This window comes from Zonotrichia albicollis, chromosome 7, assembly GCF_047830755.1.
Source record: "Zonotrichia albicollis isolate bZonAlb1 chromosome 7, bZonAlb1.hap1, whole genome shotgun sequence".
Lineage (NCBI taxonomy): Eukaryota > Metazoa > Chordata > Aves > Passeriformes > Passerellidae > Zonotrichia > Zonotrichia albicollis.
The window spans coordinates 18,726,195-18,741,373 of record NC_133825.1 but is presented as its reverse complement, the minus strand read 5'-3'; the positions used below and the strand labels follow the sequence as shown (position 1 = coordinate 18,741,373).

At 56.6% G+C, this 15,179-nt stretch overlaps 2 protein-coding genes across 5 annotated transcripts; both read left to right on the top strand.

Annotated features, from left to right (window-relative positions):
* The first annotated feature begins 4,103 nt into the window (after positions 1-4,103).
* On the top strand, positions 4,104-12,004 carry LOC102063923 (lipase member M-like). The gene is made up of 9 exons (XM_074544517.1): positions 4,104-4,208; positions 5,190-5,307; positions 5,589-5,787; positions 6,492-6,601; positions 6,914-7,059; positions 7,990-8,136; positions 9,378-9,449; positions 10,758-10,823; positions 10,931-12,004. Exons 1-9 carry the CDS (start codon positions 4,104-4,106, stop codon positions 11,162-11,164), a joined length of 1,197 nt encoding a protein of 398 aa, XP_074400618.1. The 3' UTR covers positions 11,165-12,004.
* A 199-nt stretch (positions 12,005-12,203) lies between these two features.
* PAOX (polyamine oxidase) lies at positions 12,204-15,179 on the top strand. 4 transcript variants are annotated; one of them, XM_074544514.1, is made up of 7 exons: positions 12,361-12,553; positions 13,043-13,535; positions 13,613-13,815; positions 14,013-14,268; positions 14,359-14,471; positions 14,555-14,712; positions 15,010-15,179. In XM_074544514.1, the coding sequence occupies exons 1-7, from the start codon at positions 12,448-12,450 to the stop codon at positions 15,148-15,150; spliced, it is 1,470 nt and encodes a 489-aa protein (XP_074400615.1). In that variant the 5' UTR covers positions 12,361-12,447; the 3' UTR covers positions 15,151-15,179. The 4 variants fall into 4 exon arrangements, with proteins under 4 accessions (XP_074400616.1, XP_074400615.1, XP_074400614.1 ...); XM_074544513.1 differs by lacking the exon at positions 12,361-12,553 and adding an exon at positions 12,576-12,720; XM_074544515.1 differs by lacking the exon at positions 12,361-12,553 and adding an exon at positions 12,204-12,301 and having other exon boundaries at positions 13,043-13,815.

Below are 15,179 nucleotides of genomic sequence, written 5' to 3'. Positions count from 1 at the left end.
AAGAATAATACAGGGTTTGGGACTCAGGCAGAGTCCAGGACTCATTGGATGGAAACCTTGGCCTTCCATGTCACACCTGGACACACATCCCTCTGAGAATGTAGGATCCCAGAGTGGTTTGGGTTGGAAGGGACCTTAGAGATCACCTCATTCCACCCCTACCATGACAAAGACACCTTCCACTGTCCCAGTGCGCTCCAGCCTGGCCTTGGGCACTGCCAGGGATCCAGGGGCAGCCACAGCTGCTCCAGGGCCTGCCCACCCTGCCAGGGAACAATTCCTAATTCCCAATATCCCATCCAGCCCTGCCCTCTGGCACTGGGAGCCATTCCCTGTGTCCCATCCCTCCATTCCCTTATCCCAGCTCCCTACAAAACACCTTTTATCCAACAACATTCCAACCCCATGAAGGTGTTTTTTTAGCTGTGATTTTCCTTTCCTTATCTCTCTGTGCTTCTCTTTTCCAGGAGCAGCCACAGCTGCTCTGGGAAATCCATTCCAGGGCCTGCCCACCCTTCCAGGGAACAATTCCTTCCCAAAATCCCATCTAAACCCAACCTCCTTCAAGTCCTCAAAGGTTTGAGGACTTTCATTCCTCCCTTTGACTAAGCCACACAAGAGTTCCTCAGTAAAAATCCAGCTAGTTTTTTTTTCTTTTTGGCACCTTCTGTCCTTCCACCAGAGGTGGAACAACCGCAGGTGCTGAATCACACACTCACCCCAGCACTGACACACTGCTCCAATGGCCTCGTTCCACAGCCTGGGGATGCCAGAGAAGTCTCTGCTGCCTTTCCAACATCTACTACTATTAATTTATCACTACTGTTACTACTAGTTAGTAACTGCTCTAGATAATGAGTAGTGGGGTGAGAAGGCAGCAGGGCAAGGGGGATTCTGTCCCTCTGCCCCACTCAAGTGAGGCCTCACCTGTGCACAGCCCTGGTGCTCCCAGCATCAGAAGGACATGGAGCTGTTGGAGCAGAGCCATGGAGATGCTGAGGGGGTCTGGAGCAGCTCCCCTGTGGATCCAGGCTGGGAGAGCTCAGCCTGGAGAAGGGAAGGGTGTGTGGAGACCTCACAGCTCCTTCCAGGGCCTGAAGGGACACAGGGGAGCTGGAGAGGGACCCTGCAACAGCAACTGGAGGGACAGGACACAGGAAATGGGTTCAGAGTGCCAGAGGGCAGGGCTGGATGGGATATTGGGAATCAGGAATTGTTCCCTGGCAGGGTGGGCAGGCCCTGGCACAGGGTGCCCAGAGCAGCTGTGGCTGCCCCTGCATCCCTGGCAGTGCCCAAGGCCAGGCTGGACTTGTGGGCTTGGAGCAGCCTGGGACAGTGGAAGGTGTCCCTGCCCATGGCAGGGGTGGGATGAGCTGAGCTTTAAGGTCCTCCCAACCTATATAAGTTCCCTTCCACGATTCTCTGACTCTTTGCAGTGGGATTTTCCTGCCCACAGAGGAAGGAAGATATTTCCAAAAGCCCAGAGCAGGCAGAGCAGGCACCTCTCCTGCCTGTGCTCCCCTCCACGACTCCTGTGTGTGCTGCTGCCCTGTGTGAGGTGGGAAATGATGGATCAGCAGCAGGGTGACACTGCTGTGCCCTGGGAGGGATGTGACACAGCTGTGAGCCCTCACAGCCTCATGTGACACCCTCTGCATGAGCACACCTGGGAGAAGATTGGATAAGAGGCTGAGTGGCCAGCCTGCATGTTAGACAGTCTATCTCTGCTCTAAACCAATCCAAAAGTGCCAGCATCACCCAGAAGATGGAGGCTAGGAGGGAGAAAGAAGAAGGACAAGGCACACCCAAATTCCTCCATCTTGGGACCCTGAACCTCCATTCTAAAAACCTTAAAATTCTACCTTTTCACCCTGTGACAAACTATTATTCTACTTAACCTCTCCTGACTTGTAATTCTTCATACAAAGCTGGTCATTTGCTCCAGCTCTGCCTTGTACCTCTGGCTGCTGGTGGGACCTCCAGCCTGGTGCTTTTCCAGAGAGTTCTACAGAGCTTTGGTGAATTGCCCTTTGCTAACATGACACTCCTGGACCTTACTGTCACTTTTCATGAGGGGAGGGATATGCAAGTGTCTCCCATCCAGGCAGGCAGGGAGGCCTGAGCTGTCCTTGGGGAGCTCAGCATGCTGCTGAGGCTTTGGAAAGGTGGGAGTGAAGCCTTCAGAATGGTGCCTTGGGTTTAAGTTTTTATATTTTTCAGATTCTGTGCTGCTTTAGTGTGTAGCTCTTAGCTTCACACTAAGGGATGGTGAGCTCTGTGCACAGAGCAGGGAGACAAAACAATTCCTGCTCTAGCTGGGGACCAAGGACAAATGATCCAAATCTCAGGCCCAAGAGCACAAACAATGGTGAATTGAAGAGAGAAAAACAAGAAGGATGAGACTCCATAACCTAAAGCTGTAATTGGGCAATTAATCCCAATATGCAAATGGAGCAGAACTGATCAAAGTCAGAGACCCCGTGCCCGGGTGTCCATTTTGTGCCCATTTTGGTTCACCTTGGGTGCAGCCCTGGCTGGGCTCTTGTGCTGCCCAAGGTGGATCCATGAAGGAGATCCTGTTAATAAATCCCTGATTTATTCTTTAGCTCTATTCTAGGTCAGCCTTCTCAAGGCATCAGTTCAGACCAAGATTTTGTTGCCCCAGGAACTCTCCCAAATAACCCTGGGAGACAGGAAACTACCCTGAGAGTTAGGAAATGACCCTTTACCAAGAAAACCTGTTGGCTTTTATTTTGTTTGTTTGTTCTCTCTTGGCTTGTTGGCTTTTTTCTTTCCCACCCTGGCTATCAAGAGCTTAAGGTGCAACTCCATAGCTGGAATTCCTCAGCACACCAGCCCGGCTGCCTGTGCAGAACCGCAATCAAAGCCACCAGAAGCTTCCCATGAAGGGAGGTGCCCCAGGAGTGATCAGCACCCATCTGTTAATTGGAGGGCACGTGAACAGCGAGTGCCAGCGTGGCTGGGCTCTGACACAGCCCGCTCCTTTTAACTCTGGTGATGACAGAGCCACTGGCACTGCCACCAGCAGCCTGGCCAGACACGCCAGGGCTCTGCTTGGTAACCAATTTCCCTCCTTGTCCTTCAGATCTGAGTCCTCTTGGAGCTGCCTGGTAACTTATTTCCCTCCTTGTCCTTCAGATTTGTGTCCTCTTGGAGCTGTCCCCAGCGAGGGAAAAGCATCACTCGATTTTTTTTTTTTTTAATTTTTGGTCTTATCTCACAGCTTGGTGACACCACAGGTAGGTTTGCTGGGAGTATTTAGAGGGTAGGAAGGTCTTTGTGGTGTGGGAGCAGAAAGAGGGAGGCAGAGAGAAATTCACAGTTCATGCTGCTGGGCTGAAGTTGGGCTCTAACTTTTGAGAGCCTGGCAAAACATCAGGAATCATTTGTAATGTTAACTGTGTGCATTTAAATAGGCCTCTAATAGCTCAGGAGCAGCTAAGGTGATCAAAAAGGTTTCTGGTTTTTTTTTTTCAGGTTGCACTGATTTAAGCAATAGCCTTCCTATGAGGCTCTACCAGTTTCACTCATAGGATCTGAAAAATAGGATCTGTTTACAGTGGGGTTTGGGTAGGAAAGCTAAGCAATAGAGAAACACAAAAAGTATAGACAAGAGTCATAGCCCAGCCACACTAAACATGTTATTTCCATAGCATAAACTCCCCCTTTAGGTTAATTCCTTCTGTGGGACAACTGACCCAGTCTGGGATTATCCCAGTACTGATTTAGTTCTTGTTTTGCATAGCTGGTTCTCTTCTTCTTGCCATTAAAAATATTAAAAAGGCTCCAGCCTCGTACCAGATCCTGTCTGTACAGTATAAAAAATTCTAAAAATTTGGGAATTCCCTCCACTTTCCCAACCCAGAAAATGGTACGTGATCTCCACATATGTGAGGAACCTAACACATCCCAACCAAGCAGAAACAAACATTCACATCAATTCCAGCAACAATAACAACAACAACAGCATCACTGGCGCTACCGGATTTGCTGTTGTCGCTCTTGCTGCTGCTCCTGTTGCTATTATTACTATCATTATTTTTTGCTGTTGCTGTCGCTGTTATTATTCACACAGGCACGAGATGTGGCTGCTCATGGCAGTCCTGCTCCTCCTCCAGGCGCCCAGCAGCTCTGAAGGCGCCAGCAAGCAGAAGAAGGCTCTGAACCCCGAGGCTCTCATGAACGTTGTAAGCCGGGAGAACTCTGAATTCCCTGTCTGAAGGCTTGGGCATGTTCAGCTGGAGGACAGAGAGGCTGGGACAGGGCTGGTGCTGTTGGGCTGCATCATTAACATCCTTAACCAGCTCCTCCTCCCAGCAGAATTAATGCAATTACAGCAGGGCAGTTAGAGATGGGGATAATCCCAGACTGGATTTGATCAGATATCTCCCCAGAGGGTAGAAATTTGTGCATGGCTCCTCTCCTTCAATAACAGCAAGTCGCTCAGGGCCATGTCCAGGTGAGCCCTGAGAGGCTCTGAAGCTGGGTTATAAGATAAAATTGCATTTAAATCTTTAAACTGCATTTAAATCTTTCCTGCCAACCTCACAACAAAGCAACCCGTGGGCAGGACCACAGCTGGATTTTCCCAGTCGGTGGAGTTTTCAGCAAGAATAAAGCTCAGGCAGAGCCTTGGGAGCCCTGCATGGCTGCTGTGGGATTTATCCCAGCGCCCTTCCAGTCAGCCCAGCTCGGCAGGTTCATCCCTCTGCCCCAGCACCTTATCAGCCCGGCTCATCACCAGGAGCCTGATGTGACATGTGTGGCAGGAAATCGGTGCCAGCCGTCTGTAAGGCGGGGTGAGGCGTCAGGAAATCCTTCTGGTTTCAATGGTTTCAGTGAATCCTATAGGTTTCAATGGTTTCAGTAAATCCTTTTAGTTTCAATGGTTTCAAGCCCTGCAGCTGCCAGCTCCCCTCTCACCCATGGCTGAGCATCTCCCCTTCCCCTGGGCAGGTCGCTGGGGCAGGGTTTGGACAGAGCCACAAAAAGTCCTCAGCTGATCCAGAGACAGCCTGGGCAAAGCCATGTCCCACAATTTCAGTTTTACCACATCCCAGAACTTCATTTTTACCATGTCAGATGGTAAAAGTCAGGTGCTTATCTCCTCAAGTCAGATAAGCACCTTCACCATAGAATGTTTCCCACCTGGGTTTTTCTTCCCCCAGAGCCAAATCATCTGCCACAAAGGGTACCCCAGTGAGGAGTATGAAGTGCTGACTGATGATGGCTACTACATCCACCTGAACAGGATTCCTCATGGAAGAGAAAAGCCTAAGAACAGAGGTACAGCTCGATTTCAGTCAGAGACAGCCAAAACTAAAAGCTCTGAATGCCGGCAGGGGAATGGATGAAGCTGGACAGGCTGGGGGAATAGTCATTGTTAAAGCAAAAAGACTGAATCTGTGGGATTTCTCCAATTTATACTCAAAGCTGTAGCTGAAGACATGGCCAAAATGCACATTTTGCTTGGGAAATACAAGGCTGAGGCTTTACTGGCCTTAATTTGGGGTGAGTGAACAGAGAAAATGTGCTCCAACAAAATGTGCTGTTTCCTTTGCACCCAGGGGCCAAGCCAGTGGTGTTTCTCCAGCACGGGATATTTGGAGAAGGCAGCCACTGGGTGGAAAACCTGGCCAACAACAGCCTTGGCTTCATCCTAGCAGACTCTGGCTACGATGTGTGGCTGGCAAACAGCCGAGGGACAAGCTGGTCCCGGAGACACCAGCACCTTTCAGCCGACCAGGTGGAATTCTGGGATTTCAGGTGGGCTGGAGATGTTACAAAAGCCTGGCAGAGGCTCTCTGCCTGTCACCGAGCTCCAGGCACAGGTGGGGGCCTCTGAGCAGGCAAGTCAGGGCAGCTCAGCCCTGGCACTGAGGATGGGGCACCGGAGCAGACCTGCCTGCTGACACGGTGCCAGCTCCTCCCTGCAGTGCTGAGAGCACGGGCACTGCCACCTGTGTGGGGACACACAGAGACATCACAGAGACCTCACTGAGCTGGCCACAAGTGTCATTGCCACCTCCCCTGCTCCTAGACCTTGTTGTTGCCCCTTTCTTAAGCTGCTGCTGCCTCTCCAGAGCAGAACCCCCAAGCTCATGAAGAGGCTTTTAGAAAAACCTCACACGGCAGGTGTGCCTTTCACCACCTCCCACCAACACAACAGGAGCCAGTGCTGCATTCCCCGGGGGGAAAGAGCATCCCGGGGAGCAGAGCTGGTGCTGCAATCCTGGTGGGAGCTGGGTATGGCACAGGAATGCTGGCCAGGCTCTCTGCACAGTCTGTTTACTGCTCACCACAGCTGTGGGAGGGCTAAGCCCTTTCAGGGCAGGATGATGCCATGGCAGGAGGGATCCATGCCAGGAATTTCCCCCTGGAAAATCAGCCCCAGATGTGGAGCTGGGCAATGCAAGGCAGCTCAGGCGAAGCTGCTGCCCCACAAGCAGCATCCCCCTCCTGTGTTGCAGCTTCCATGAGATGGCAATGTTCGACCTGCCGGCTGCCATCGACTTTGTGCTGCAGAAAACGGGGCAGAAGCAGCTCCACTACGTTGGATACTCCCAGGGCTGCACAATTGGTGAGTTCCAAAGGGTCACCCACCACCTTGACTCAAAAAATTCTATTTTGGTGTTTTTGTCAGCAGAAAGCAGAGGACTCCCCCACTTGTGGGCTTAACAACCACTGATGTGTCCCATCAGCCAAGGGAATAAAGGTCGTGCTTCCCTTTGGGCATCTCTTGCACCAACATTTAGCAGGAGAAGGTGGCAACAGATCTCAGATTTCCAAGTGGAGATAATCAATTAAACAGAGCGGGGTCCAAGTGAGCCTTCAGATAAAGCACCTGAGGAAAGATGGAGCAAGCCTGAGGTTGTTTTTTCTGTTTTCTCAGCGTTTATTGCGTTTTCATCCATCCCCGAACTGGCTCAGAAAGTCAAAATGTTTTTTGCCCTGGCTCCAGCAGTGTCACTGAAGCACAGCAGAAGTCCACTCATGAAGATGCAGCTCCTTGTGGACAACAAGCTCCAGATGATTCCGGTAAGGGATTGACTCCACACCCTTCTGCCCCAAAACTGACTGGCTCTAGAGGTGGGATCATGCCCAGCCACAGCCCCTGGGGCTCCCTGGTGCAACAGAAAACAGTTAATTCCTGCTGGTTTATTAGCACAGACACAATTCAGGCACACACACAGTCCTGGATGGATTGTTGAGTGCATTTCTTCTTCCCATCTGTAGGATACACATGGTCTTTATTTGGGGGCACATGGGAATAAATCACACAGGATTCCATTTTCTTCATGGTGGGAAAAGCCCCTTCTTTAGTCACATAACTCCTTTTTATACAGTTTTACAGACCTCATGTGTGACTCCAGTTGGTCAGGAGCTTTCTTGCCTATTACTTTTATTGGTAATTATCAAGTTGTTACCCTCACTCAAACGACTGGTGTGTACATGCAAGAAAAGTTGTTTGTGAAGAGGTAATTTTAATTTTTTTGTCTGTGTAAAAAGAGTTTATACAGGTGCTGGTTGTTTTTTTACCAGTGATAGATTGCTATGCTAATGAACTGCTCACTCCAGGATTGCTCCACATGGGAACTTGCACAGTGCTAGCTTCCCTTAGAATAAATGACAGGCCAGCCAGAGCAGGCTTGATTTTACAAGGCTTTTCTTTATAATTTTTCTACCTTACTGCATCAAGGGCACTTGTAGGGGCCCTAGACCAACACCTGGAGAAGAGCAGCTTTGCTGTGTTGATTCCATGAAAAACAGATCCTATTCTTGGGGGAGGTGGGGGGAAAGAGGAGAGCTGTGAATATTGATTTCGTTGGCATGTGTTCAGTCAGCACCAAGGAGCTGTGCACATCTCCACGGGGCAGGGGCTCGATTCCTGGGTGTTCCCTGTCTGGTGGGGCTGGGCAGCAGGGAGGGCAGGCAGGAGCACCCTCAGCGTGTCCCTCTGCTCCGCAGCTGCTGCTGGGCAGGACGGACGCGTCGCTGCGCATCAGGAGGCTGTGGCGCTTCCTGCCCGAGCTCTGCAGGCACACGCTGCTGCACAGGCCCTGTGCCAACCTCCTCTTCCTCCTGGGGGGCTACAACGAGAAGAACCTCAACATGGTGCGTGTGCCATCCCAGCGGGGACAAGGGTCACTGTCCGTGGGCAGGGGGGAGGTTTGCAGGCTGTCCCGACATGGGAAGGGATGAGAATCTTGGCTCCGTGCTTCAAGAAGGCTGATTTATTATTTTATGGTATATAGAGATTAAATTTATACTAATAGAATAGAAGAAAAGATTTCATCAGAAGGCTGGAAAGGAGAAGGAAAGGGGAAAGGGGAAAGGGGAAAGGGGAAAGGGGAAAGGGGAAAGGGGAAAGGGGAAGGGAAGGGAAGGGAAGGGAAGGGAAGGGAAGGGAAGGGAAGGGAAGGGAAGGGAAGGGAAGGGAAGGGAAGGGAAGGGAAGGGAAGGGAAGGGAAGGGAAGGGAAGGGAAGGGAAGGGAAGGGAAGGGAGAAGGAAAAGGAAAGAAAGGAAAGGGAGAAGGAAAAGTAAGGGAAAAGAAAGGAAAGGGGAATGGAAAAGGGAAGGGAAGAAATGGAAGAAAGGAAAAGGAAAGGAAGGGAAAAGGAAAAGGAAAGGAAGGGAAAAGGAAAAGGAAAAGGAAAAGGAAAAGGAAAAGGAAAAGGAAAAGGAAAAGGAAAAGGAAAAGGAAAAGGAAAGGAAAGGAAAGGAAAGGAAAGGAAAGGAAAGGAAAGGAAAGGAAAGGAAAGGAAAGGAAAGGAAAGGAAAGGAAAGGAAAGGAGGAAATGGCAAAAAAGAAAAGGAAAGGAAAGGAAAAGGAAAGCTCATGACTCGCGCAGAGTCTGAGACAGCTGGACTGTGATTGGCCATTAATTAGAAACAATCAACATGGGCCAATCACAGATGCATCTGTTGCATTCCACAGCAGCAGATAATCAATGTTTTTCATTTCCTCTGAGGCTTCTCAGCTTCTCAGGAGAAAAATCCTGGCAAAGGGATTTTTCGGAAAAGATCATGGCTACAGCCAGGTGGCCCTTGGCAGCACCTCTGAATCACTGTGACCAGCCTGGGGCGCAGCCCCTGCTGTACCCACCTGCTGAAGCAGCCTCTGGGTGAGCTCAGGCAGTCACTGAAGCCTTGGGGAGGAGAGTGATGGGGATGAGCTCTGTGAGACAGCTTCCCTGGGCCCGTGCTGCCTCACAGCAATGGGTTTTTAATGAAAACCAGATCCAGCTCTTCAGGCAGTGTGACTCAGCAGTGGCTGCTCTGGGAAACACCTGGCAGCTGCCACTCCCCTCCCACCTGCTGGAAAGCACCCTCAGTGGGATTTGTTTCCTTGCAGACACGGCTGGATGTGTACACATCCCACTATCCAGATGGCACCTCTGTCAAAAACATCATCCACTGGGCCCAGGTAGGACCCCTGACACACACACACAGCCCTGGGATGGGCCCTTCACTGAGGGCCAGGGCAGGCACGAGAGCTCAGGGGTCCCAGACAGTGGGAAAGGAAAGGCAAGAAGTCAGAAGCGGTGCTGGGTGCAGGATGAGCTGCCCTGGTGCCTCTGGGGACCAGGGGACACTGCAGAACACTGTGTGTCCTGTGCTGGGCCAGGCAGGACAAGGGACAGCATGGGGAGGCCACAGATGGGTGTTGGACCCCACTAGGAGTCACCAAAGCAGAGCTTGGGGACACCATGAAGCCCAAGGAGAGGCTGGGGGAACTGGATGAGGAGGAAAATGGGGAGCCAACAACATCTCCCCCTGTCCAAAGGGGGCCTGGACACCCTGGAGATGGACTCTGCAGCTTCAGCAGAGTTCAGGCCCTGCTGGAAATGGAGAACCCCACCCATATGCCTCCCTGCAGAGCCAAATTATTGGCAATGGAGGCTAGAAAAGGACAATCAGGGTTCTGGAGGAGCTGCAGCAGCACCCTGCACACACAGCTGGTGGTGAGCAGGATTCCAGAGGGAAGAGCACCAGGGCAGCCTAGGAATCACATGAAGCACCTTGGTTTGTCAGCCCATGGCTGGGGACAGGCATGGAGCCAGGGGTCACAAAGCCACCCTGTTAAAAAAGGTGGAATGTCATCTCCTCCTGCAATGTCCCACGGGTGAGGACACCAACACCTCTCCTTGTCCTGCCTGTCCCCAGCCAGCTGGCATGGCTGGAGATCGGCACAGGGAGGGCAGGGACTTCCACAGACACTTTCTGAGCACCCTCTCATGATGGGTGCCTTGAGGGGGGGAGGACATGTGAGACAGATGCAGGAGCAGATCCATCCTCTCCCAGCAGATCCATCCTCTCACTCACAGCAGATCCATCCTCTCACAGATTCATCCTCCCATAGCAAGTCCATCCTCTCACTCCCAGCAGCTCCATCCTCTCCCAGATCCATCCTCTCCCAGATCCATCCTCTCCCAGATCCATTTTCTCACAGATCCATCCTCTCACGCACAGCAGATCCATCCTGTCCCAGCAGATCCATCCTCCCACAGCAGATCATTCCTCCCACAGATCCATCCTCCCACAGCAGATCCATCCTCTCCCTCACAGCAGATCCATCCTCTCACAGATCTATCCTCCCATAACAGATCCATCCTCCCACAGATCCATCCTCCCACAGCAGATCCATCATCCCCCAGCAAATCCATTCTCCCAGCAGATCCATCCTCTCCCAGAAGATCCATCCCCCCACATCAGATTCCCCCTCTCTCCCCAGGTGATAAAATCCGGAGAATTCAAAGCCTTTGACTACGGCAGCAAGAACCGCGCTCGGTACCACCAGGTAGGATCCATGGCCGTGCTGGCAGCTGGAGGTGCTGGGGGCCTCTCCAGGGTGCTGCAGGGACACGGTGGCTTCCCTGAGCCCTGAGAGCCCCCCGTGTCCCCCAGGACAGCCCGCCCCTGTACCCCCTGGAGCAGATGCCAGTGCCCACAGCAGTGTGGTCAGGAGGGCAGGACTGGGCAGCTGACTGGAGGGATGTGCTGCAGCTGCTGCCCCGCATCAGCCACCTCGTCACCTACACCCACATCCCCGACTGGAACCACTGGGACTTTGTGTGGGGCCTGGACGCCCCCGGGCGCCTCTACAGCAGCATGCTGAGCCTGATGGAGGGCTCCCGGTAGAGCGGCAGCTCCCGGCAGCCTGGCCCCTGTCCCTCAGCTGAGACAGCCCCAGGAGGGGCTGGGACAATCCCTGCTGTCCCCTCCTTCCTGCTGGCCTGACGCGCTTGTGGTGATGGTGCTTTGGTTGTTGGGTCTCTCCTCCTTGCTTGGGAGCTCCTCAAACACCGGCAGCACCAGGGTCAGCTGAGGCAGAGCCACCGGGGTCAGAGCAGGCAGGAGCCACCAGCCCTGCTGGAAGGGTCCCAACATGATGGTGCTGAGCCAGGGACACACATGGGGACTCTGCCATGACCCCACGGTGGGTTGTGGATTAGAGCAGCCAGCCTGTGAGGAGCTGGGCCTGTGGGGGGACAGGCTGAGAGCAGCCCCCAGCCATGTACACAAAGGAATGCAGGGGATGCATGAGGCCAAACCCTTCTTGGCAGCAGCAGCAACAGGGGCTCTGGCCCCAGATTGCGCCCCAGGGGGTTCAGGTTGGATTTGGAGAATCCTTTTTCCCCAAGACAAGTCCTCAGGAAGTGGAAGGTCTCCATATGTGGGCAGGGACTCAGTGGCCAAAGGTCCCCAGGAGTGGCTGCTTGGCTCAGTACCAAGGCACTGGGAATGATCATCCCTCATCCCTGGGAGCTGCTGACCCCAAATGCCCTGGGCTGGGTTGCAGGGCTGCCATCCCCCCGGGAAGCTGCTCCAGGCTGACGTCCCCAGCCTGTCCCACCCTGCTGCTTGCTGCAAACCCGGAGGTGGGGAAAATCCATCCTAAATAAATGCTGAAAGGGGGTTTCAGGAGCCTGTGCTTTGACACTCACAGCTCTTCCTTGCATGTGAATATTTTCTGGCAGCAGGGACACAGGGCCAGCTGGTGGGTTCTCCAAGGGTCCCAACTGGGAGTATCCCAGTACATCCAGCACCCTACCCAGCCCCTGGGCAGGGGGCAGGAACTCTTGCTGGCAAAAATAACCCCAGACAGCCTTGGGAGTGGAGAGCTTTATTGTATCCATGAAGGTTTGGGCATCACGGGTGGGCGGGAGCGCTGGGACTGGCCCTGGGGCAGCTCTGCTGGGATGTGTGCGGCGGGACCGCGGGGCCATGGGCACCCACTGCTCCTCCACCTCGCCAGGCTGGCCGCCACCGTATGAGGTGGATGAGCGTGGGCAGAATGGGGAGAGGAGGAGCGTGGGGAGGTGGTCCCAGGGCTGCCCCTGCTCCAGGGGGGTCCCCTCTCCCAGCCCTGCCCTCCATGGGTGCGGGCAGCCGGGGTTCATCGCCGCACCGGGACCCCATCCATGCCTCCCTCCATCCCTTCCTTCCTCCTTCCCTCCGTGCCGGGGCTCGGGCCGCTCCAGGGGCGGTGCCGTTGGCGGCGGGCGGTGCCGGCGGCGGCGGAGGGCGGTACCGGCCGGCGCGGGCGGCCATGGAGGGCAGCGGGCCCCGGGTGGTGGCGGTGGGCGCGGGGCTGGCGGGGCTGGGGGCGGCCCAGCGGCTCCGCGGACACGGCTCCCTCCGCCTGCTGGAGGCGGCGGCCCGCGTTGGCGGCCGCGTCTGCACCCGCCCCTTCGGTACGGGCGGCGAGGCCGGGGCAGGCTGCGGGAACCGGGGGTGGGCGGCACCGGGGGGCGGGCCCGGGCCGGGGCGGGGGGCGGCGGTACCGGGATGCGGGAGCTGCCGCACCTGAGCCCCGGCCCGTGGGGCCGGTCCGGAGTGGGCCGGACACGTGGCGGGGGTGGCCGGTCCCGTGAGCACGCGGGCACCGAACGGAAGCCGCTCACGGGGGGCAGCGGGGGCCGTTCCGGGGCACCGGGGTCCCGCTGCGCCTCGAGCGCTTCTGCCCGGGCACGGCTCGGCGTGACCCGCTCTCCCTCTGTCCCTCCCTCCCGGCAGCGTCGGGGCTGGCGGAGATGGGGGCACACTGGATCCACGGCCCCTCGCCGGGAAATCCCGTGTTCCGCCTGGCCTCCCAGTACGGCCTGCTGGGCCCGGAGACCGCCCGGGAGGAGAACCAGCGGGTGGAGGGGGGCGGCCACCCCCCGCTGCCGTCCGTCACCTACGGCAGCTCGGGCAAGGTGCTGAATGCCCAGGCAGTGCGCGAAGCCCGCGACCTCTTCTACGCCCTGCTGGCCTCCACCCGCGCTTTCCAGGGCTCCAAGGAGCCGCCGTGGCCCAGCGTGGGGCAGTACGTGCGGGCGGAGATCGCCCGGACGGTGCCCACCATGGCGGGGGGCCAGGAGGATGCGCGACGGCTGCAGCTGGCCGTGCTGGCCGCCTGCCTCAAGCTGGAGTGCTGCATCAGCGGGACGCACAGCATGGACCTGGTGGGGCTGGAGCCCTTCGGCGAGTACGTGTCGCTGCCCGGCCTGGACTGCACCTTCCCAGGGTAAGCGCGGGGCTCCGCGGCGGGACGCGAGGAGCGACCCGTGGCCGGCCCGTGCCCAGCGCTGACTCCTCCCACAGCGGCTACAGCAGCTTGGCCGAGCGCCTGCTCTCGGATCTGCCCGAGGGCACCGTGCTGCTCAACAAGGCCGTGAGGACCATCCACTGGCAAGGCTCCTTCCGAGAGGAAGGCGACGGTGGCGGCAGGGTTTTCCCCGTGCGGGTGGAGTGCGAGGATGGAGATGTCTTCCTTGCTGACCACGTCATCGTCACCGTCCCGCTGGGTGAGGACACCAACACCTTCCCTTGCCCCGCCCTTGCCCTCCGGCCAGATGGGCGAGCGGAGGGCAGCGATTGCCCAAACCCCTTCCCAGCCTCCCCTCTCCCGCTGGGAAGAGGTTGGAAAGGGGTTTGGGGAGCTCAGAGCACATCAGCCACCACTGAGAGCTTCCCCGCTGCCTGCCCGAACTTGTGGCTGCAGGTTTCCTCAAGGAACGGCACCAGGAATTCTTCCAGCCCCCCCTTCCCGAGCGGAAAGCACAGGCCATTCGCAACCTGGGCTTCGGCACCAACAACAAGATCTTCCTGGAGTTCGAGCAGCCTTTCTGGGAGCCTGAGCAGCAGCTCCTGGAGGTGGTGTGGGAGGACGAGTCGCCCCTGGAGGAGCCCGACGCTGACCTGGAGGCCAACTGGTTCAAGAAGCTCATCGGATTCGTGGTGCTGCAGCCGCCAGAGCAGTAGGTGACGGGGGATTTGGGGCATCGGGGCCGCTCCCGGGTGGGCACGGGGAGGGGGCAGCAGCTTTCAGCCCCGCCTTGCCGCCCCAGCCACGGGCACGTCCTGTGCGGCTTCATCGCGGGGAAGGAGTCGGAGCACATGGAGACGCTGAGCGACGCCGAGGTGCTCAGCGCCATGACCCACGTCCTGCGCACCATGACAGGTGCCCGCCCCTCCCCGCCCTGCCCTGCCCTGCCCGCTGCCCCGGGGGGATCTCCCGATCCTATCCCTGAGCTCCGTCCGCAGGGAATCCGGACCTGCCCGCGCCCAGGAGCGTGCTGCGCTCCCGCTGGCACAGCGCTCCCTACACGCGCGGCTCCTACAGCTACGTGGCCGTGGGCAGCTCGGGGGACGACATCGATGTGCTCGCACAGCCCCTGCCCGAGGACCCCCGCGACCCCCGGGTGAGGACTGCTGCCCCAGGGGGTGCGGCGGGGACAGACAGACAGACAGACACACGGCGGTGGGGACAGCACAGGGAGGTGGCACTGCTGACTCTCTGCGGGGCTCACCAGTGCTGGGGTCACCGGCTGAGCTCCACGGGGGAGGGAGGGGGCATTCCCACAAAACTCATGGGCAGGCGGCTCCTAAGCAAGGGGAAGTGCCCTTAGGGGGTTGTTAAAGCGGCGGTGCCGGAGTGCGGGGGTGAGGCTGTTCCAGCGCAGCCCGCGGCCCCTGCGCTCATCCCCCGCCTCTCGCAGCCCCTGCAGCTCCTCTTCGCCGGCGAGGCCACGCACCGCACCTTCTACTCCACCACCCACGGCGCGCTGCTCTCGGGGTGGCGAGAGGCCGAGCGGCTCAACCAGCTCTTCCAGGCGCCCGTCCCCGCGCCTCAGTCCTGAGGCGGCGAAATAAACCGCGGTGCTTTGCC

What these genes read in the sequence shown, in the direction of transcription:
- LOC102063923 (XM_074544517.1), top strand. Translation starts at nt 4,104, where the DNA reads ATGTGGCTGCTCATGGCAGTCCTGCTCCTCCTCCAGGCGCCCAGCAGC. An exon ending in CTCCCAGGGCTGCACAATTG is followed by an intron (nt 6,602 to 6,913) that starts GTGAGTTCCAAA and finishes CTGTTTTCTCAG; the next exon opens with CGTTTATTGCGTTTTCATCC. An exon ending in ACAAGCTCCAGATGATTCCG is followed by an intron (nt 7,060 to 7,989) that starts GTAAGGGATTGA and finishes TCTGCTCCGCAG; the next exon opens with CTGCTGCTGGGCAGGACGGA.
- PAOX (XM_074544512.1), top strand. Translation starts at nt 12,576, where the DNA reads ATGGAGGGCAGCGGGCCCCGGGTGGTGGCGGTGGGCGCGGGGCTGGCG. An exon ending in CATCGTCACCGTCCCGCTGG is followed by an intron (nt 13,816 to 14,012) that starts GTGAGGACACCA and finishes TTGTGGCTGCAG; the next exon opens with GTTTCCTCAAGGAACGGCAC. An exon ending in GTGCTGCAGCCGCCAGAGCA is followed by an intron (nt 14,269 to 14,358) that starts GTAGGTGACGGG and finishes TTGCCGCCCCAG; the next exon opens with CCACGGGCACGTCCTGTGCG.